At 43.4% G+C, this 22,079-nt stretch overlaps 1 protein-coding gene across 3 annotated transcripts in view; it reads left to right on the forward strand.

Moving 5' to 3' along the window:
• slc9a1a (solute carrier family 9 member A1a) overlaps positions 1-22,079 on the forward strand; it is a 72,771-nt gene that overhangs the window by 16,607 nt on the left and 34,085 nt on the right. For all 3 annotated transcript variants that reach the window (XM_076280439.1, XM_076280440.1, XM_076280441.1), the window contains exons 2-3: positions 14,198-14,658; positions 18,075-18,325. In XM_076280439.1, coding sequence (XP_076136554.1) covers positions 14,198-14,658; positions 18,075-18,325 — 712 coding nt within the window. The remainder of the gene's footprint in view (positions 1-14,197; positions 14,659-18,074; positions 18,326-22,079) is intronic.

Genomic DNA, 22,079 nt, shown 5'->3' on the forward strand with positions numbered 1-22,079 from the left:
AACATGATGAGTCACAATGAAAACAACAGATGGGTAATTTAAAAGAATAAATGATGTTTACTCTTCCAGAACTGTTAACATTACCTTATTCCACTGCTTGGTTGAATTTCCTATTGTCCTACGTAATTTAGAACGACAATTAACCGTATGTTATTTGCACACCTATGAAGAAGATCCATTTTTTTGGCCGTATCACACTTGTATATTAATTCGCCGAACTCGTTGTGAGGTTTAAATGAACTGTCACGTTGCATCCGAGCTGTAAAATGCAGACGTTCAGAACATTGCAACATTGTAGCATATAACATTACCTCAAATAATCTTTTACTGTGGAAACTCTTTCAGTGGTTACCATTTTTAGAACATGAAGTCCTTTTGTCTTATCCCAATTGACAAACTAGCATACAGTTCTCTCCTTTGGCACTATCCCATAAATACACATTTAGTAGGTCTTTATATATTCATAATCAATAGGTCATTTATTCTTGGTAAATCCTGAATAAGCAACTAGTTGATCTTGATCTAAGGTTACTGGTATATAGTATGGATCAAAATAGAGAGCTTACAGACTCCTAATTTACTGTCTAAATATGTAACTTATAGTGACAGAATAATAACATATTAAAACAATGTATTAGAAGGCTATACATGTTCTATTTTGATCCATACTACACATTAATAATCTTAGATTAAGACCAGGATTTAAGACCAACTAGTATTCAGGATTTAACCAAAATAATTCACCTATTGAGTAAGAATAAGACATTGTTGAATAAAGACCTAATACATGTGTAATTATGCTTAATACAAACCTTATTGAGCACTAATACATACTGTACACATATTAGTTATGTATTAACGGCTAACATGTGTTCGCTAAAATAAAGTGTTACCCTTTCTGCATACAGATATGACTGTAATGATCACTTCTGTGGGAAAGTAAGGGAGACTGATAGAACAGTTGGACACATGGTCCCAGTGGATATCAAACACCCATCTTTAGTCTTTCAGGCAGCCAATGGACCGAGGAACAGATCGCATGTGCTATCATACTTGGAGAGGCATTTGATATGTGCAGTCATGATACTTTCTTGGCATTGCTTTATAATAGACATACAATGCCTATGATACTAAACTTCACAATAGAAATACAATTATCATGCCACTTTCATACCTTGTTCTTGATGGTCTTCTGTGAGACCATACAGGCCTTTCTGAGATGGCTCTCCTTACACTGTTGTAATTACCCCAGCTGAGGTGTTTTGCAGGGGTTTCAAGGAACTGACGCCACAGCAGCAACAACACATAAATGTTTCAGATTCAATTCATTATTGATAGCAGCTTGTCATGTTGAGCTGCCATTCAGTGCACCCGTGGGTATGGGGAACAGTTTCCCCCAGGAGTGTTCCACTCAAAGGCTCCTTACAAAAGGGGCCAGTTTCAATGCTTTGTTAACATTCTACCATCCATCACCATTGTGCCATTGTCCAGGGCTTTTAGTGCCATTGTCCAGGGCTTTTGTGACTCTGAGGAAAACATATTGTGCAACAGAATATCCAAAGTTTGGGGTGGGAAGTTGAATATTCAGTTGGCACTGTATTTCCATTGAGTATGTAAAATAAGACAGTGAGTAAGTGAACCATTCCTGAACTACAAGGAAATAGTGAAGTAGGCCCACTTAAGTCATTTTCCAGGCAACTTGATGGGTTTCTGACTGATAAGCCAGTAGGTAGTGTCAGTAAAGTCCAGGCTGTCAGGAGAGATTTTGTGTATCGGTTGAGCATGTTTACTCAAGTTTGTGTTGTGAAAGGTCCATAGGTTTCTCTTATCTACCAGAAACATACTTAGAGCCTTGATGTGGGCGTAAGTGTGCACAGGTGTGAAAGGGTTAGTGCCATGGAACAATGGCCATTTTTGTATTATTGCCATCTCATGGACTGCGTCATTAATTTTTACTGCGGAAATAAATTTAATCTGGCTGAGTTTTTTGATTGAGGTTGGTGTGATACTGCTTTGCACCAGCCCACTTGAACTCATTTACCTTTAGCAGTGTGTGCTGGCGCCTAAACAGGATTGGCTAGAGATTAGAAGCTAGCCGTGCTGCACAATAGACAATACTGAATGTAAGACTTTGTATCGAAATGATTTACAACCTGGAAAATTCAACAAAACCACTAGAGCAAAAGTAAAAATGTTGGTCAAATCAGCTATGTTTGTTAATACTCTAGAGCAAATGTTTATCATGTTTCCTGTTCAAGCAAAAAGTTCCGTCCATTTGTTTAATCTTCGATCCATTTGTTTAATCTTCGGTCAAAAAAGTAAATAAAAAAAGAAAAGCAAAATAATAGTCATCAAAATAGTCATCTGAACTATGCTTAGATTTACAATCTCTGTCACCTAAGATGACATCTCGTACTGAATGTGCAGCACCAGAATGAGTGGGAAACAGGGTCACAAGGTCAATGTGCGGTTATTACTCAAGCATTTAATGGTGCCTTTGCTCAATGGAAAGAAATGGAGACTGTTGTCAAAGCAGTGTTCATAACTCTGAGCCAATAACAAAATTTTATACAGGGGCCATTAAGTTGCAAACATTTATAATGACAATCCAAGCTGTTATCGCAAAGCTCATTGCTCTCAGTGTGGGTGGTATGCAGAGGATCTCTGCAATGCGAGTGAGTCATTTCTTCTGATAGATTATGGCTTGTTGACTCAATACAACCAATACATTTGACCCAATTAAAATATGGAAGAATTTACCTTAGCTTATTCAATAGGTTATCTTTAAAACTCCTTGGCTCCAAGACTCAACTGATAGCAGTAGCACAATGAAAAGGAACCCCCATCAAATGGGTTTTCAGGATAACACTTTCTTTACAGAAAATAAAGCAATCTGATAATGTGGATACACTTAGGTACTGGAAACAACACCTGCAACTCACTGCAGACTCCACAACTGAAACGTTTGTGGTTAAACACTGAAGATATAGATTTAATCGGCAGAGCTGGATGTCTGCATGGCAAACATCCGTAGGCATTTGTGACACGTAGTGTCACATTTCAGATTTTTTGTGATTTGTCAGTGGCTGTGACTGGTCACTTTTGCTATGATTGCCTTGTTTTGGGTGTAACAGCAACAGAAAAAGAATCTGGCCTCATGCCAAAGCCTCCCAACCCAGATAAAGACCCCCCAAGGGAAGATTAATTTATATAACACATCTTCCAGTACAATGGCAACTCAGAGTGCTTGGCATAGACACAGACAAAGACAACATCAATAATCCATGGGGCAGATCCATGGGCAGTGCTCTCTTGACATGCACACAGAAGCAACATGGAGTTCTTGAACAGTCCATTAGGCCATACTAGCATGCTGCCCTTGAACAGTCTAACCAGGCAACCAGGTGACACAGCTACTGATCATACTTACCAGCTCTGCTGACGGAGTCGGGTGGGGGGTTGTTTTTTCTGAATCATCCCCGAAGGAATTGTTAGCGTAGGATGAGTCATAAACACACACACCAGACACACGTGCAGCCCTAATCAAGATTACCTTGCCTGGAAGTAAAGCTCGGGAAGGGGCCTGGATGATGTTTATGTTGCCACCACTACTGTGGACACTAGCCTGGCATATGGGGAATGAGGAGGGATTTATTGGTTTGTTTGGTTCCTCCGATGAGTCCTCCGTTGGGTCTTTATCCAAGTTGTTAAGGTCGACAGTTGGGTAATCAATCAAGCCTCCGAGTCTGAATCACGGTTGTAGTCATTCTGCCCAGTCAGTGTATTTAGATGAGTTTCCTGAAATATAATCTCATTTGGACACACAAGAGTCTTGGAGCAAGCAGGCCCCAATTGTGCATCATTAACAGTAGGCTTGGCTGCATTGCATTGCTGACATTCTTGTTTTGTGTCAGCTACTGTATGGTAACCTGTGGTGGAATAAACAAACATTCCAGACGTGATGTCACAATGGACGGGCGAAGTCACATTGTAATGGCGTTGATGTGCTGACAGGTGACAGAACTCACCCCACAGGAGGTTTATCAGCCTCTCAGCATGGCTTGTAGGAGAGCCCCTCTTCACATACAGTATAACCCTAGAGTCCTGTTCTGGTCCTACTGCCATATCAGCCTTGTGACACCACTCTGATAAGCAGACTCTCAAAGCTTGAGTACTGTACAGTATGTGTGGACATATCCCATACCAACCTGTGTCCATGTCAAGGAGATAAGGACACATGGAAACCAAGGGGTCTAAGGTGATGTCAGAGTAGACAAAAGGGCTTGTATATGGAGGAGCATCTAATGCCTAATGTTTTTGCTAGTTGTTTATAATTACCATAATGCAGTCATAAAGGTTAGGGAACGTATATTGATCCATCTTTATCCTTCTCCAACTTCAAAGCAGTGGCCTACTGCTGAAAACATCTAAGCTTTTTCACAAACAAATAAAGGCACATACTTAAGCAAACGTCTTACACCTCATTTGTATGGAACATCAGCCAAGATTAAGAATGGGCCTGCTGTGAGATGAAAGCAGCATGCACTACCTTTTGCAATGAGGAGAGTCATGGACGGAAATGTATGCACAGCAACGTTGCACAATTTTGCACCTTTTGCAGACTTGTCTGTAGAGCCCTGGATATGGAAAACAATATATAAAGATGTTTTGAATCCTTACTGCCTAACTGTTTGGCCCTTTGTGAGTCCTTCTTGGCTGTTTTGACCTTTTACCCTGCCTGACTGACTGTCACACCAGAAGAACCTAAGGACTAAAAACCAGGAGCAGCTCAACCCTGTGTATCTCAGCTGTGAGATGAGCCAGATTAGTGCATAGTGTCTCATAAGCGTAACAGCCAATCAGTCAGCCCCGGGGTACTTTGTGATAGAGGAAACATTGTGTGGCAAAACACCCCAATGGCAGTGACACTTTTCAGTACCTGTATTTGTTCCCCTCCTTTTCTCTGTGACCAGTGGATGTGACTGCCGAGGGAAGACTTGACACAGACCAGTGGAGGTGAATTTGAAAGAGCCCCTTGTCTGCTAGTGATGAGTCATACTCATTTTCTCTCTCTCTTCCATCTCTCTTTCTCTCTCTCTCTCTCTCTCTCTCTTTCTCTCTCAAAGTGCCCCCTCAGTCTGGCTTTTCTAAGAGTATGAAGAAGAGGATAATGGGTAATTTAGCATTCTGGTGAGGCATTCATGACCTGGGCTCTGGTGGTTTGCACAGCCATGGCATTTAGAACCGCTTTCATCTATCCAATTACGACCTGTTCGCTTTCATCTCATTTTCGGCTTTTTCATGCCATGAATCTTCTGCCAGTGATTCACTGTCTTTTGCGGGATCTAATTCCAATGAGTGTGTTGCTCTCATAGAAGAATGTGGCTATTCATGGTCTGTTGTTAGCAACCATGCTAATGGAAAACAGAATGGAGTCACAAATGACAGCCAGAGCAGACATGGAATTGTCTTTGGGAGCAAGCGAGTCTTTGTCTGACCTTGTCCAGATTAGATTTGTTATTTCAGGCTGGGTATTCACAGGTGGCAAATGGCAGATCAAGTTATATCCTGGATCATTTTTTTGCAGAGATTGTCTATGCATGGCGCATGTATATACTCATGTATACAGTATGTCTATAAATAGTGTTATTCCACAAGTTATTATGCCGTTTTATTGTTATGCTTTGTTATGCAACACTGTACCAACACAGTATTGCTGTAGCACTGTACCACTGTATTGCTGTAGAATGTATAATAAAGAATTATAATACACACCAGGGTTGTGCACAATTCGAATTGCAATTACGCTTCCTGTTTGCTACCTCAATTGAAATGCAAGTGAAATTCAAGAATTGAATTGGAATTTAAGAGCCAGTTTCAATTCAATTCTGGAATGTTGCACAAGCCTGATACACACAAAGCACTGCTTTTTTTCAGGTTATACTAAATGTAATCATGTTTTAACATGAATGTGCTAGATTGTGCATCTGTTACTGGTAGAAGATTTTATCCCTGCCTCACTAGTGCATGTTAAGCACACAAACCGTGTTTACTTTCTCAGCCTAACTATGCAGTCCAAACACTAGTGCGGCATGCCAGCAGAGTATTTAGAGGAATTCCTTCTTATGAAAAGAGGAAGAGTGATTCCTTTGAAATAGCCATATTCCATTTTACTGGTCAAACAAGCTCTGCTTGTACTCAAGTTCTACGACCGTTGGCTCTTCAGGGAAGGGTGTTATTAGACTGTTGTTCATTATATGAGTGGTGTAATGTCATTGTCAATGGACCAGCTCCATGCTGTTATAACACATACAACTGGCATAGGAGGTTTATGAGATGTTGTCAATTAAATTAACTTAATTAAATGCTGTGTTGATTTGCTGGGATTGCTTATTACTCCCACCATGTTTGTTTCCCCTTTACAGAGCCTGAGTTCTTTTGAGTGTATACTGAGAATGAACAGGTATAGAGGACAGTCAGGAGTATTTTGATGAATTTCCCTCAAACACACCACAAGGCTCGTTTTTTTTTTTTGTGATCTAACATGAGGGAGACCACACGTGAATAAAGGTTAAAGAAAATATATTTATTGTATGTATACTGAAAACATGAAGTGTAGTCAGGATAAGTGTGAAGTGTGATTTTAACAATATGAAAGACACTAGTTTCTGTAAAGCAAAACAAATCAGAATGCGCAAGGGTTTAGATTATCTGAGGCAGCCTTTTTGCAGGGACCTGGGAGGTGAACATAATGATTAGCCTACTGGTGTTCCTGAGAGGCAGAATCAGGTTACCTCAGGAGCTCCTGTTGGTTCTATTTAGGTCAGAGCACGTCTACTCACGCCTCTCCGATATGGCTTACCTGCCACGGTTGGTTTGTGCAGCTGCAAGCTTGTCCAGTGTGACTGGAAATGTAAATTACTCCACCCATTTTAATGAGGAAGACCAGTGATCAGAATTATTTGTAGAACTCAGTACGGAGATCATAGCACAAGTTCCCATTCTAATGAGCACCACTGTCTTTTCAGTATTTAAATCATATAAATTAAATTAATATAAAATCCCACAAGATTTTTAGTGAGTTACTATAGTTTTCTACATTTTTTGAGGGGTGAGGTGTCCTTTATTTGTCCTCTTGTCTCCCTGGACACAGACACAGGCACACTTCATATCACTTTAAAGAGAATTGCAAAGAGATTGCTCTTTAGGGAGGTGAAATTCAAAAAGTCAAGTGGTTTCAAAGTTTTCTTCCCTACCACAGGCTTGGAAGTTGAGGCAGAGAGAACGTGAGGCAGAGAGAGAGAGAGAAGAGAGAGAGATCTATGGAAGATGAGCTTCTCTACCTCTACCAGCTGTACACCGGGCCCTGTGCCGAACCTCACAACGTATGAAAGGAGAATATCCCTGACAGACCTCCTCTGTGTGCTTTTGTTGTGTGTGTTGTGAAGGGTTGGGGAGTTGGGAGGCGGAATGTGGAAGAAATTATGGTCTGTGTGCCTTGACAAGGCCATTCAGAAGAGGGATTCACTCAAAGTCTCGAAGGCCACCAGCAGTAGTGTGTACGCGCCTCTGAAAAAAGAAAATGACACACAGCAGTGTGTGGTTCCTCATAGTGGGGCGATTGTTGATGGACCCGGAGAGAGTATTTGTAAAATATTGAAAGAGAGAGTGTTAGTCTTTGTGAGGATGTGGGGTTGCAAAGAATGATATGGCAGCCTTTACTGGCAATCAGTCTAGCCAGACTATATTGGTGTCTGTTCTACTCCTATAAGACAATGCTGGTCTTTGTCATGTTAAGCTGTTTCATGAAATGCTTGTCAGTGAAATTGGTGGCATAGTCTAGTGGTGGAAGTTTTTGAGCAAGAACGTTGTTTGCTTCAGATTAGTCGGCTACACATTAATGCAAACAACGTTCTTGCTCAAAACTCCACCAATTAACATAATTATGCTCTCAAACAACATTTTTAACCTGTTAGCTTCTGAAAATAAACCCTAGGTTGTTTTTGCTCCGGAACATTCTTTTAAATATTTGAATATGTTGAAATGTTCATATGTGCTTGTTAGTGGGTAATAAAGCTCCAACTACGTATGTTTTTACCCCATGCGTATGCTTTGTTTATACTAACTACATTATACTAGTAAGTGACCTATAGTAAGCAGTTACCTAAAGCCTTATATTTAATTTGATCGTAACAATATAGAGCCTTTTACAAATCCAAGGTCGCTTTACATAGAACACAAACAAAAAAGGATAAGGAAATGGCAGAGAAGTCTTTTGATCAAATTGAAGGAAGATCATTAATGGCGGGATTGGGGAAGGGAGTTTGATGCTGATTGAGTATTGTGCCATTTAATTAAATGATGTTGGAAAAATATAGATACGATTTGTTCTACAGCCAAATGATGTTCTACTTATGCAATCTTATAATGATGCATGCTTTTTGGAAGCAAAGGCAAACCATGCCTCCTTTTACCAACCTCAGTCCAGTGTTTGTCCATTCAATGGAGTTATAAATAAACATAACACAAATAAACTCATGACTGAATGCTAAAACAATGAACCTATCTGAGCTTCTGTCTTCTGTGACCTTTTAAATAGGCTTCAATAACTAAAAACATTTCAGGTCTGTAGATATCAGCACTTCTTTGGAAATAGCCTACAGTTAAGGAGCAGGAAGTAAACATCCACGCTTGAGTTGCCAAAGATTGTTCTGATGTGATTACTTCAGGAGTTCTTTGGAACTCTTTTTTTGCCTCAGAATTAAAATGAAACCAGGCACTATTGTGTAAATAAAAGGTAATTCTGTGTTAATTCCAAGCTCAATAAAGTAGAGAAGGTTACTCCAAAGAACAGCCAAACAGTCCATTTGGACCAGTGCCTTAGCACTCTGCAGTAGATGTCTTTAGTGTAGCCATGGCACTGCTGTTTAGCCTCGCACAGTGCTTTCCTCACTAACAGCATGGCCTGCTAATTACCTGCAGCTAATTGCAGTCTGCCAGTATGGTAGTGTGGTAGGAAGCAGGACAGGTACCCTCCCCTCTTTTCTCTCTCTTCATCCCCTGCCCTGCCTTCACCTCCCCTCTCAGTGTGTGTTCTCTGTGTTGCTGCTCCTTCTTTTTCAGTCTCTCTCTTTCTCTCTCTCTCTCTCTCTCTCTCTCTCTCTCAATCTGTCTCTTCCTGTCCTGCTGTTTGGATGATGCAGCTGCTGTTGTGCTGTTAGCGCTCCACCTTGGTCTCTGCTAATGGGCTCTGATAGCGCAGGGCCCAGTGGGACTGCAGAAGGGGTGGGGCTCAGGACACACCGACCAAGGACACATTTAAGACGTGCGGAGTGCCTGGGAGAAAGATGGACAGAGAGAGAGATAGAGATAGAGAGAGATGTACAGGACGAAAGAGACTGTTAGCCGCATGGCTAGGCACCCTGCCGGAGTTACAGTCATGTTACCTCTATCAGCTGTTCAAATATAGCTCCCAGATAATTCAGATTTACTAAGCTGTTTTTATTTTCAATTATTCATGATTTACTGTTTGGCGTGCCCTTTAGAAGATGAGAAAAAACGCCAGCTGAGCGCTGAAACTGCAGCACTATGAGGAGCCAGTTTTACGTAACATTGCAGTTGTTGACACGGCACTGTTTGATATAACCCGCTGTGTCCTGTGACAACAGTTAGTCTGATTCACTTCAGGGGAGTCAAGGAGGTATTAGATAAGAGGCATATTCCAGAATATTCCAGAAAGGTCCCCTGACCCTCGTTGATGGCCATTAACAGTTTACAGTGGTACTTCCCTATTGCCCACTCAATCACTGTGGTGATTTTTTGGGGGGTGCAGATGTTTATTCAGGCTTGACAGAGTTTAATTTAGCTTAGAGTCCCCAGGGCACTTGAATGGAGAGTGTGGTTGTGTTATGTAAAAAAGACAAACACTTCTGTGTGGTTGTAGCTAATTGCTGTGTTCTACTTCAGAACTTTAGAAGATTGAACAAAAAAAATGTGGAGAAGTGTTATTAAGCCCAGTGGAAAAGGCCTCTGGATTCATTTTCCTATAAGCGTCAAGGCTCTTTCAGCTTCTCAAGGGTGTGTGTGTGTGTGCGTGTGTGTGTGTCTGTGTGTATGTGTGTGTGTGTGTGTGTGTGTGTGTGTGTGTGTGTGTGCACCTGGGGTGTATTTCAGGGTGTATTTCAGCTCGTGGGGAGTAGTCCATTTGCTAGCACATGATGCAGACCTTGTAGGGTTTAGTTCCTGTTTCGACGTCTTGCGGTTTGTTTTGTTTTTTTCCACTGCCATGATATTGGCCTGTCCCATCAGTCTCGTGTGTCACTTCCTGTAGTGTCTCTAGGGTTAGCACCAGTTCACATGGGTGTACACATGTGCAGTGTTTGAACCAGGCCAGTCTTAGCACGTTTAGTAGGAAGAACTCATCCTTAAAAGACATGTCTGCTTGTCCTGTCACACACAATCCATGACCAAGTTTACTGTATGCATTTTTCCTACAGATTTTAAAAGTTAATTTTAAAGGAACACGCCACCCAAAATCAGTAGTGATATATGTTCTTACCGTAACTTTCACGAGTTGAGTCGTACCTCTCCCGCGTCGGTAGGTGCACTCAAACGCTCTGTCGCGCGGCGCGAATGTGTTAGCATGTTGCTATGCTAGCGGGCTCTGCCGTGGCCGTAGAGAGAGGCACATAGCAGTATTCAAACACCTCCACGTTTTACCTACTTAAATACAGTTGCACGAGTAGTTGACGAAAAATGTTAGGGCACACAACATGAAACGTGACGATTTTCCAAGCGAATAAACATGAGAACTACAATGTGTGGCGCAATAGCACTTGGGAGTACTTCGACCTAGCGTGGTAATATTATTAACACCTAATTGTAGATCCTATCCACCACAGAGTTTAGAATCCATGCTGGATCGACCCTCAGCCTCTCCCTCCCCTCTGAGCGAGAGAGGCACACACACTAGAGATGCGCTGATGGGCTATTATTTCAACCATAACTGCATAGCAAAACTTATCATCCATCAGCCATCCATCAGCACCAAAGTTTGTTGACCAATTTTCACCCGCCCACCATCCGCTGGTTGTTTTAATGTAGGCTATATGGGTGATGCAGCGCTGCTGACGTGATCTAATGCAGCAAATATATTAAAAGGTAAAAAAGTTGTACATTGGCTAGGCCTATCCCCAGAATATCAGCAGCAAACTCAGTCTCTGTCGCGCAAAACAGTCTCCAAATAAAACGCACATCGGCCTGTTGCCTATTCTGCCAGCTTGTGACAATATATCGTCCAAAATGCTTGATTGCATTGCATTCTCCACATTTTTAGCTACATTTTCATGTACCACAACAGCATTTTTGTTCAGTGAATCTTTTGTAAATTACTTTACAATTACCGTCGGGCCTATAGGCCTATTGCCTGGCTTGCCTCAGCTTCGGTCACGTCCTTTTACAATTTTATCATTGTAATAAAAAACGCAATTTGCCACATAATTTCAGCATGCTCCTGGCCTACTAATTAATGCCTATTGTACTTTATTTTTTGCAAAAAGAAAGAAATCCTTGATAAAATAACAAGTCATTCACATTATAGGCTACTTTACACACTGTTATGTCAGGTTGACTGACAAGCCTGTTCTGAAGACTCCCATTCATTTTGACTGCACGAGCGTCTTTTTCAGACAGACATCGCAATTCATTTTATAGCAGGCCATCGGACAAATATGACGCCTCGATATTAAAGAAACTCCGACTCCATTCATTCTGAAAGTCCACCGCACAACAATGCAACGTGCATGTTCACATTTTTAGTAACAACCGCCAAACTTGCTTGCTTGCCTTACACATCTAAGTTTTCCGACTATTTTTCTTACCTTCTTTTTCCGCTGTGGATGTTAGTGAGTTTGTAGAAGTTTTAGCTCTTACGTTCTGAACATCTCGCACTGCCATCGCCCGATGTCATTTCTTAGTCATATCACTCTCTGTCTCTCTTTTAAATGCCTATTCCCTGAATGGTAGGCTACAATTATGTGTTTTATATATAGGCTAATATCTAAACAAAATAACCCAGGCAGTCTCATCTAGGATATAACACAGGTTGAAGTTGGTTCTATTTAGGGAGGTGAACATCTGTAGATGACTCAGAAATGACATCGGAAGACAAGGAGTGAATATGGCAAGAGGCAAGCCGAAGTCTGCTGACAAGGGCCCGACGGTAATTGTAAAGCAATTTACAAAAGATTCACTGAACAAAAATGCTGATGTGGTACATGAAAATGTAGCTAAAAATGTGGAGAATGCAATGCAATCAAGCATTTTGGACGATATATTGTCACAAGCTGGCAGAATAGGCAACAGGCCGATGTGCGTTTTATTTGGAGACTGTTTTGCGCGACAGAGACTGAGTTTGCTGCTGATATTCTGGGGATAGGCCTAGCCAATGTACGACTTTTGCCTTTTAATATATTTGCTGCATTAGATCAGTCTTTCTAGAACAGGCAAGGGCTTTCTAGCCTCACGTCAGCAGCGCTGCATCACCCATATAGCCTACATTAAAACAACCAGCGGATGGTGGGCGGGTGCAGTTTTGAAAATTGGTCAACAAACTTTGGTGCTGATGGATGGCTGATGGATGATAAGTTTTGCTATGCAGTTATGGTTGAAATAATAGCCCATCAGCGCATCTCTAGTGTGTGTGCCTCTCTCGCTCAGAGGGGAGGGAGAGGCTGAGGGTCGATCCAGCATGGATTCTAAACTCTGTGGTGGATAGGATCTACAATTAGGTGTTAATAATATTACCACGCTAGGTCGAAGTACTCCCAAGTGCTATTGCGCCACACATTGTAGTTCTCATGTTTATTCGCTTGGAAAATCGTCACGTTTCATGTTGTGTGCCCTAACATTTTTCATCAACTACTCGTGCAACTGTATTTAAGTAGGTAAAACGTGGAGGTGTTTGAATACTGCTATGTGCCTCTCTCTACGGCCACGGCAGAGCCCGCTAGCATAGCAACATGCTAACACATTCGCGCCGCGCGACAGAGCGTTTGAGTGCACCTACCGACGCGGGAGAGGTACGACTCAACTCGTGAAAGTTACGGTAAGAACATATATCACTACTGATTTTGGGTGGCGTGTTCCTTTAAGATAAGTTAAGTTAAGATTATTTCTATTACTTCTATTTGTGGTGCATCATTGCAGCACTGTTCCCTGATGTTATAGATCTATCTATCTATCTATCTATCTATCTATCTATCTATCAAAGGTTCAGTCAGTTAGAGTTTACATTAAAACACTTCCCCAACAAATGGATATGCACTCACACATACATGCTTACTTGTACACAAAAGCACACAAGGGCAGACAGTTTGTCACACGAACACAAATCTATCAGTTACTCATGTTGACAGCGTGAGAGAAACCCAGTTTTCCTCCATACACGTCTGTGCTGTCACAAGCCAGCAGCTCTCAGTGAGTTGCTCAGAACGGCAACAGTGACAAGTGGATCTTTGACTAGGACTAGTGTCACACCTGCATGTAGTGCAGATATCAGGATTTTAAAGGTCTTATGAAAGTGTAACAGGTGCTGTAATGTTTTTGAATTTTATTTTGTAGCTCTTGAGTGGTGGGAACTAAGTCATGTGACTGCTCTCATCTTTCTCTCTACCTGTTAAATGTACCGCTGTGTCTGTGTGGCCCTGATGGAGACATGTCAGTCAAAATGTGTAGATATGTTGCCAGTGTTAAATATAGCCATTTTTTGTTTTCTATGAATAGTATGATTCCAAAAGTGAGTTAGCTTGGGGTATGTCTTTCAGGAGATACTTGAAGGCAGAAAAGCTATATGGTAAGGCCTTTGTACAGACTGTGTGTTATGTTATGCCTTTAGTTTACTGTACAGTATAGTTACATATATGTTTATGCCCTGTGGCAAGTCCATTGATCTGGCAGGTGTGTCGCTATGCTGACAAGATGTATATAACTTGAAGTGAGAGGCAAATGCATTCATATCATGAATTACTTTCTTTGCTAGCAGGCTTGTTTGTAGTGTTGGCTAAATAACCATTAACACTAAATTTGTCCATTTCTGTATATTCTTCTCCTTTTATCTCTCCTCTCTGTGTTTCTTGCTCTCTCTCTCTCTCTCACTTTCTCTCTCTCTCTCCGTCTCTCTTTCTCCCACGTGTTGCAGGTTTCCACCTGACGCCGCGTCTCTCCGGCATCGTGCCCGAGAGCTGTCTGCTGATCGTGGTGGGGTTGCTGGTGGGCGGCCTTATCAAGGTGGTGGGCCAGAAGCCGCCCGTGCTGGAGTCCAACCTCTTCTTCCTGTGCCTGCTGCCGCCCATCATCCTGGACGCAGGCTACTTCCTGCCCATCCGCCCCTTCACTGAAAACATGGGCACCATCCTGATCTTCGCCGTGGTGGGCACCCTGTGGAACGCCTTCTTCGTGGGTGGCGCGCTCTACGGCATCTGCCAGCTGGAGGGCGTGCACCTGAAGAACTATGACCTGCTGTCGTGCCTGCTGTTCGGCTCCATCATCTCGGCCGTGGACCCGGTGGCCGTGTTGGCCGTGTTCGAGGAGATCCATATCAACGAGCTGCTGCACATCCTCGTGTTCGGCGAGTCGCTGCTCAACGACGCCGTCACCGTGGTGAGTAGGCCGGGATGGGATGGGATGGGATGGAGACAGACAGGCAGGGCTTTGTTGGACATCAGCAGGTCTTCAAATGGCCTTACGTAAGATATTTTTCAGGGCTCAGGAGGCTTTTTTTTGGAGGGGCTGTTTTCGTAGATCCCTTTGTACTGTCAGTTCGACTCGTCTTCTGTCAGTAAAATTCTGCATAAACCGCTGCTGCCAGCATGGGGTTTGTAGCTGACTGCATAGAACTTGGTTCTTTATAAGACTTTCGCTGGCAGGCAGGTTAAACAAGTTGAACATTTAATGGTTCCTCTATTATTACAAAGCAATGGACCCTTTCGTCCATATAGTTTATTTTTTGTCAATGAGACATGCACTTGCAAAGACATCCTACTTTGCATCAGCGTCCGACAAAAAGCCCTATGGTTGGATTAAATTTGCTGAAGGTATCCCACTAATCTCACTAATCAAATGAGTTTGTCATGTGGAGGCAAGCAGAGCTAAAATGGTCGTGCCTCACAAGGCTAAATTCTCTGTCCTCCTATTTTTTATACTTTGGCCAGGATTTTATAATCGCAGGGCACATTGAGAATAGTATCTCCACAGAACCAGAGAGAACTGTCTGTCTAGTTCCTGCCTGAGGTGAACTCTGCCGGCTTGATGTTCCTCTGTGTGTGTTTATCGCTGCTCATCACAACCAGAGGCGTGACTGTAAGGCTCTGGAGCTGGTAGCTGACTGCGAAAAACACATTTGTTTCCAGGCGTTAAGTAATTACCATGCCTGTGTTTGCCAGAGCGTCTCCATGAGAAAAACCTCACCGTAGGAGAAAACGCAAGATACGGTACACCATAATCATCTGTCAAATTCACACGCCGCTGAATACCAGGAAATATTTGTCATTCTGACATTTTATTTTTTTCCATGTGTAATAAGAATCAAGCTGTAGTCATGTTATGCTATACAAGTAATCAGTACTTTTGGAATGTCATATTAGATCTTATCTCTTAATAGAAAGCCTCAGCTGTTTCTACATTTTGCGTTATACAGAATGCTAACTACCACATTGTGTGGCAGACTTGAAACCAAAGACTTCATGGCTCCAGTGTTTCTGTCGGAGGGCTGTCTGTTCTGCTGTGGTTGCTGAATTGGACTTATCTCTGTTGCTACCTGAGTGTCACAGTCAGGCAGCGCGTGGGTTTAGTATGGCGTGTGACATGTCCCCCGTGTCACCTCACATCTCTCGCCTCGTCGCAGAGGTTCAGATGAGTGTGAAATCTCTCCCTCTACTTTCATCACAGGAAATGGTCACGCTCGCATCACTCGCATGCGGCCACTTGCTGCTGAATGTCGTCATTTTGTTCTGACCACATCCATTCTCTGTCTTGTGGGTGTTCACTGGCTGTGACAGCTCGAGCTCTGGATGTGGCCCTTGCTGGGGCGGGGGCGGTTGGGGGGTCTAATCTCTGTCCTTATGGGCTCCTGTAGTGTTGGGGCAGTGTGTGTCTCAGTGTGTGACAGACAGGGCCAGGGCTCCAGGGCCAAACAAAGGGGATCAATAATACAATTAGTCTGTGTGTGTGTGTGAGTGTGTGTGTGTGTGTGAGTGTGTGTGGGTGTGTGTGTGTGTGTGTGAGAGAGAGAGAGAGAGAGAATGTGTACATGTGCATGCACGTGTGTGCGTGCGTGTGTCTGTCTCTCTCTTTTGGTGTGTGTGTGTGTGTGTGTGTGTGAGAGAGAGAGAGAGAGAATGTGTACGTGTGCAGGCACGTGTGTGCGTGTGTTTGTCTGTCTCTCTTTTTTGGTGTTTGTGTGTGTTTTTCTCTTTCTTTTGGTGTGTGTGTGTGTGTGTGTGTGTGTGTGTGTGTGTGTGTGGGTGGGAGTGTGTGTGTGTGTGTGTGTGTGTGTGTGTGTGTGTGTGTGTGTGTGTGTGTGTGTGTGTGTGTGTGTGTGTGTGTGTGTGTGTGTGTGTGTGTGTGGGTGGGAGTGTGTGTGTGTGGGTGGGAGTGTGTGTGTGTGTGTGTGTGGGTGGGAGTGTGTGTGTGTGTGTGTGTGTGTGTGTGGGTGGGTGGGAGTGTGAGTGGGAGTGTGCCTGAACACCGCAGGATAAACCCTCCCTCCTTCTCTCTCTTCATCTTCTGAACTCTTGTCTTCCCAAAAAAGCCCAGAGGTACATTAGCTAGCAGTTGCGGCCAGCGTGATTGAAATGAATCTCAGCAACCAGTTTGCCACAAGACTTTTTCCTCATGACTTCCTAATGAGCAGAATGGCATGGCTGTTAAGAATCCATCATCTCCACACAGGAACCACTGATGTGTCTAGAAGGACTGCAACCCATTCGCGCTGGATGCTGCATGACGCAACATTGACCCTCCCGCTGGATGCTGCATAGCGCAACATTGACCCTCCCGCTGGATGCTGCGTAGCGCAGCATGCTTTTTATTTCATGTTTCTAGGTGTTACAGAGGCTTAGATATTACATTTTGGTAGACGTTGACAATTTTTAGTATGTTTTCAGAAAACCCTCAGGAAATAAGGTTATTTAGTCTAGAATGCCATAGGATTCTATAGGCGTTTTTAGCAGGCATTTTAGGAGTAAATGGGTTAATGGAAGAATTCAAATGAAATAAGCCGTTGCTGTGCCTACTGCTCTCAGAGCTAATTGAGATTCTGTCTCAGTTGAAATAATGACTTTAATGACTCCCTGGTGGGTGGTTAGTGCAGGCTGGGGCGGGTTTATGAGATGAGTCTCTGGTTGGTGGCAGACTGCACTGGAGGTGGAAGCAGCAAAACTCCACTTGTGCACTTCAGTATCCCGATTATTAGGCTTACCCCGGTTTTGATCATATTTGGGATATGGTGTTTACATGAACACAGAGAAACCCGGTTATTAGTATCCCTATATACATGATCAATGCTAGTATCCCAGTTGCCAACAGTAAAGTTCTATTAGCGTACCTTATCCCGGCTTCTAATGCAATCATGTGTTTGCATTAGAAACTGGGATTAGAAACTAGGATAAGGTGTATACATGGAGCCGTATCCCAGTTCCTTTCGGAGTACTCCACCTAGCATATCCGATTTCTCAAAACCGGGATAAGGGCTTATATCTGGGGTTCTGAAATCAGGATATGATGTTTACTTGTGCAAACACAAAACCGGGATACCTCAAAATCCCCATTATAAACAGTCATTTTTGGATTCGAACCCTAATTTTGCTCTTTTGTCTTTCTCCCTCCCTTTCTCCATTTCCATTTTTTGTCACTGTCTTTTGCTGTCTCTCACCATCACTTTTTTCCTGAAACCCTCCCTCCATATCCCTCTCTCTCTATCTCTCTCTGTCTCCCCCCTTCCTTCCCTCCATTCCCCACTCTCTCTCTATCTCTCTCTGTCTCCCCCCTTCCTCCCCTCCATCTCTCTGTGTCTCTAGGTGCTGTACCATCTCTTTGAGGAGTTTGCCGGCGTTGGGACGGTGACTATGGTCGATGTCCTGCTGGGCATAGTGTGCTTCCTTGTGGTGTCGCTGGGCGGTATCCTGGTGGGCGCCATCTACGGCATCCTGGCGGCGTTCACATCCCGCTTCACCTCACACACTCGCGTCATCGAGCCGCTCTTCGTCTTCCTCTACAGCTACATGGCCTACCTGTCCGCCGAGGTTTTCCACCTTTCCGGTATCATGGCGTAAGTCCCCCCCCCCCCCCCCCCCAGTGTTCCCTCTGGGACTGAAGTGGCGGCTGTGATTGGTTTACTCTGGATAAGCCAAGGTCATGCCGTCATTGACGAAGAGCATGCTTTATATGCGAGGGGCAGCCGTGGCCTACTGGTTAGCACTTCGGACCTGTAACCGGAGGGTTGCCGGTTCGAACCCCGACCAGTAGGCACGGCTGAAGTGCCCTTGAGCAAGGCACCTAACCCCTCACCGCTCCCCGAGCGCCGCTGTTGTTGCAGGCAGCTCACTGCGCCGGTATTAGTGTGCTTCACCTCACTGTGTGTACACTGTGTGCTGTGTGTGTTTCACTAATTCACGGATTGGGATAAATGCAGAGACCAAATTTCCCTCACGGGATCAAAAAAAGAGTATATATACATGCTAATTTACTAGAGCTACAGTATTACATGCTAATAGCCAAAAGGAGAGGAGGGGACATGTATTATTGAGTATGTCACACCAGACTAAATGTCACCACAGGTGTACCTATTGGGCCTAGTTCTAGACTAAATGCTTTGACAGTGGAGATCTTCATTGAAGTCTAGGATTTTACGCTTATGTCATGTTCCATTTGTATGCCCGAGTTGGTCACCGAGTTGTTTTCCTGATCTACTAACCGGAAATTGCAAATGGAATGCCCTCTGAAGTTGTATACCGACTTGTCAGCTTGTTCAAACCTAAAGTACCACGAAAATTCCAAGATGGCTGTGCCCATTAACAGTAAATGAGAGCCGTAGATATACACTATTTATTAGCAGTTCTGATTTGTTTATCACTAAATCAGTCGTACAAACAAAAGTATTCAACCTCTGTCTGTCACTATATTGCTATGACGTTTGTTTGTGTAAAATAGTAACGCTTTGTTACAAACTGGTATTGCTACATCTGGTAACAGTTGCTAACAACAGACACATGCTAACAAACGGTAGCATTTAGTTCTCGACTTGTTGACTAACTGGAACGCAACCAGCTCAGGTTTTTATATCGATGTGACATCATTCTGAATCTCTAGTCGTTTTGCGAGACAACTGGAACGTGGCATTAATCCATCCATGGGAATCCAACACATTGTGTGGTTATGCACCACTGATGCTCCAGTGTTTTGGCCTGCTGGCCCTTGCCTTTGACTGTCTAAATGGAAGGGTGTGTTGGGTGTACTATAATAGGCAAGACTTAAAAAAAATATTACCACATGTAGAGGGAATGACGGTGAGAGAGAGAATGGACGATGGTCTGGATGTGGCTGTAGATACAAGGAAGTGGTTCGTAAGCTATTTCCTGTCTCTCAAACTGTTTGGTTTATCTCTGCAGACAGACCACGCCACAACCACAGCTGACTTGTGGGTCAACTGCTGAAAAAGAGATTTGGAGGTTTTGATGGCAAGATGAGATTAGGGCATTTACAAACGTCATGTCAACGTCATGTCAAGGACAATATGATAGAAACATTTAAAGAATGAAGTGAACCGGAATGAGAAACTAAAATATAGGAACCGAGAAGTGAAGAGACAAATGGAGATGTTGACAAAACCGCTTTGTGGAACTATTCGTTTTTCACCGAAGAGTTTTCACCTGCAGGAGAGGAAGAAGAATGGACAACATAGGGGGGGGGGGGGGTAAAGGAGAGAGCTGTGATATTGAGAGAGCTTGGCTGTCCCAACTGCTTGTTGAATTCATGGGCGCATCTGTGATGTACAGCCAAGCCATGAGAAAAAGGCCTTCTGACTTATAGTAACCCTGCCCAACACACACACACACACACACACACACACACACACACACACACACACACACAGCACACACACACACACACACACACACACAAACACACTTCCTATCCCAGTCTCTGTTTATCATCATGGACCTGTACACCAGACAGACATAAAGCAGGACAGGAATATTGATAACACTGGTGACAGGGAGAGATTTGTGCCGCTCCTTCTGACAGTCCATGGCCGTCAGTTCAGGGCAGTTCTCATCCCTTCTCCGCCGATGAGCCATTAGTCTTCTATGTGCTGCCCAGACCCAAGGCCTGGAAGGGAGGAAGGCAGGGAAGGAGGAAGGGGGTTGCTGTTCGATTGGTTCATTTCTGCTCAGGCGAGTTTCATCACTGCCTGTTTCCTCTTTAGCATGTTGGCACAGAGTGAGAGGGAAGCTCTCTGTGAGAACAGGGATGTGTGTGAGTGTGTGTGTGTGTGTGTGTGTGTGTGTGTGTGTGTGTGTGTGTGTGTGTGTGTGTGTGTGGTAACGGGATGACTAATAAGGAGTATTAGGATGTTGGTTTCAATATGATTATGACATGGTTATGTCACCTTGACCAAGCCATTCTAAGGTTCTCGTCTTCTGGAGAAGGACCCATGCCTCGTCATGTGTCGGGAGTGTGTGAGACTGGTATGCTAAAGACCCCAAGCAGGTAGACAGACACCATGGACAAGATCCAGTTTGTGGGTGCATGGATACAACACAGTGGTGACACAATATTATGGGCTGTCAGTCAGTCTGATGCTCTGTTGTTGATAGATAGATAGATAGATAGATAGATAGATACTTTATTGATCCCCAGGTGAAATTCAAGATGCAGAAGTGAGTAGCAGTGGTGGCGAGTGGACAGACAGGGAAGCTGCTGAGGTCACTGGGAGGAGAGCAGCAGCCAGTCATCTGCAGAGCTGCGTGTTCTTCCACCTCCTCAGACTAATGGCTCTGTTAGCAGTGTGAATCCAGCCATGGTGTTTACATTGTATTCCACTCTCTCTCTCTCTCTTTCTCTCTCTCTCTCTCTCTCTCTCTTTCTCTCTTTCTCTCTCTCTCTCCTGAAGTCGTGACAGTAGTCACTGCTACTCTCCGTCTCTCTCTCCCACAAACTCATTGTTTCCCTTTTACTTTCTTTCTCTCCCTTTACATCTATCTCTCTCTTACATTCTCTTTCTCTCAGCCTTTCTTTCTTTCTGCCTTTACATCTCTCTCTCTTTTGCATTCTCTTTTTCTCTCTCTCTCAGCCTTTGACTTTCTTTCTCTCCCTTTATCTCTCTCTTTTACGTTATCTCTGTATCTCTTTCTCTCTCTGTGTGTCTCTCTCTTCAGCCATGAAACTAAAAGTAGCTGGACCATGAGACAGAAACTGCAAAGTTAGGCGTGCCATACCCTGGCATTATCTTCACTGCTGTGGAGAATTCTATCCGCTCAAATAAATTGCCCAGAGACACGATTGAGCCACCCCCTCTGCATTTCCAGCACTCTTAATTACAGGGCCTCATCGGGGCGATGGAGCTGGAGGCAGGCAGGTGGTTTAATATCCACATTGGCATACTTACCGCTATTCGGCTTACAGGAATGGGCAAAAATACATCAAAATGTATTTCAAAATAAAATATCAAATACACTCATTTTAAGTGTATCACAATAAACTACGAAATACAGTAGATACACCATGTATCAAAATAAAATACTGTATTTGTATTTTGAAAATACTATAAATACTCTTTAAAGGGAGCATGGAATCACTTTGCAAACCTTCCATATTTGTCTATTTACTTCAGTAAACTGACTCTGTTGATTAAGTGGTTGTGTCGTGGCAGATATTCAGACTCGGGCCAGAAATTAAGTCCAAACATCTTGCCTACAACGTAACAAAAATACACTATAATGTGCTGAAGTCAAAAACTTATCCCAAAAAGAAGGCGCAAAAGTCCGGCAGAGTTCTGTGCAAAAATTCCTTTAATGACTACA

This window comes from Alosa pseudoharengus, unplaced genomic scaffold, assembly GCF_046254945.1.
Source record: "Alosa pseudoharengus isolate Yale_2024_CS ecotype anadromous, Long Island Sound unplaced genomic scaffold, YU_APseudo_1.1 YU_APseudo_1.1_scf_12, whole genome shotgun sequence".
In the NCBI taxonomy this organism is placed as follows: Eukaryota; Metazoa; Chordata; class Actinopteri; order Clupeiformes; family Clupeidae; genus Alosa; species Alosa pseudoharengus.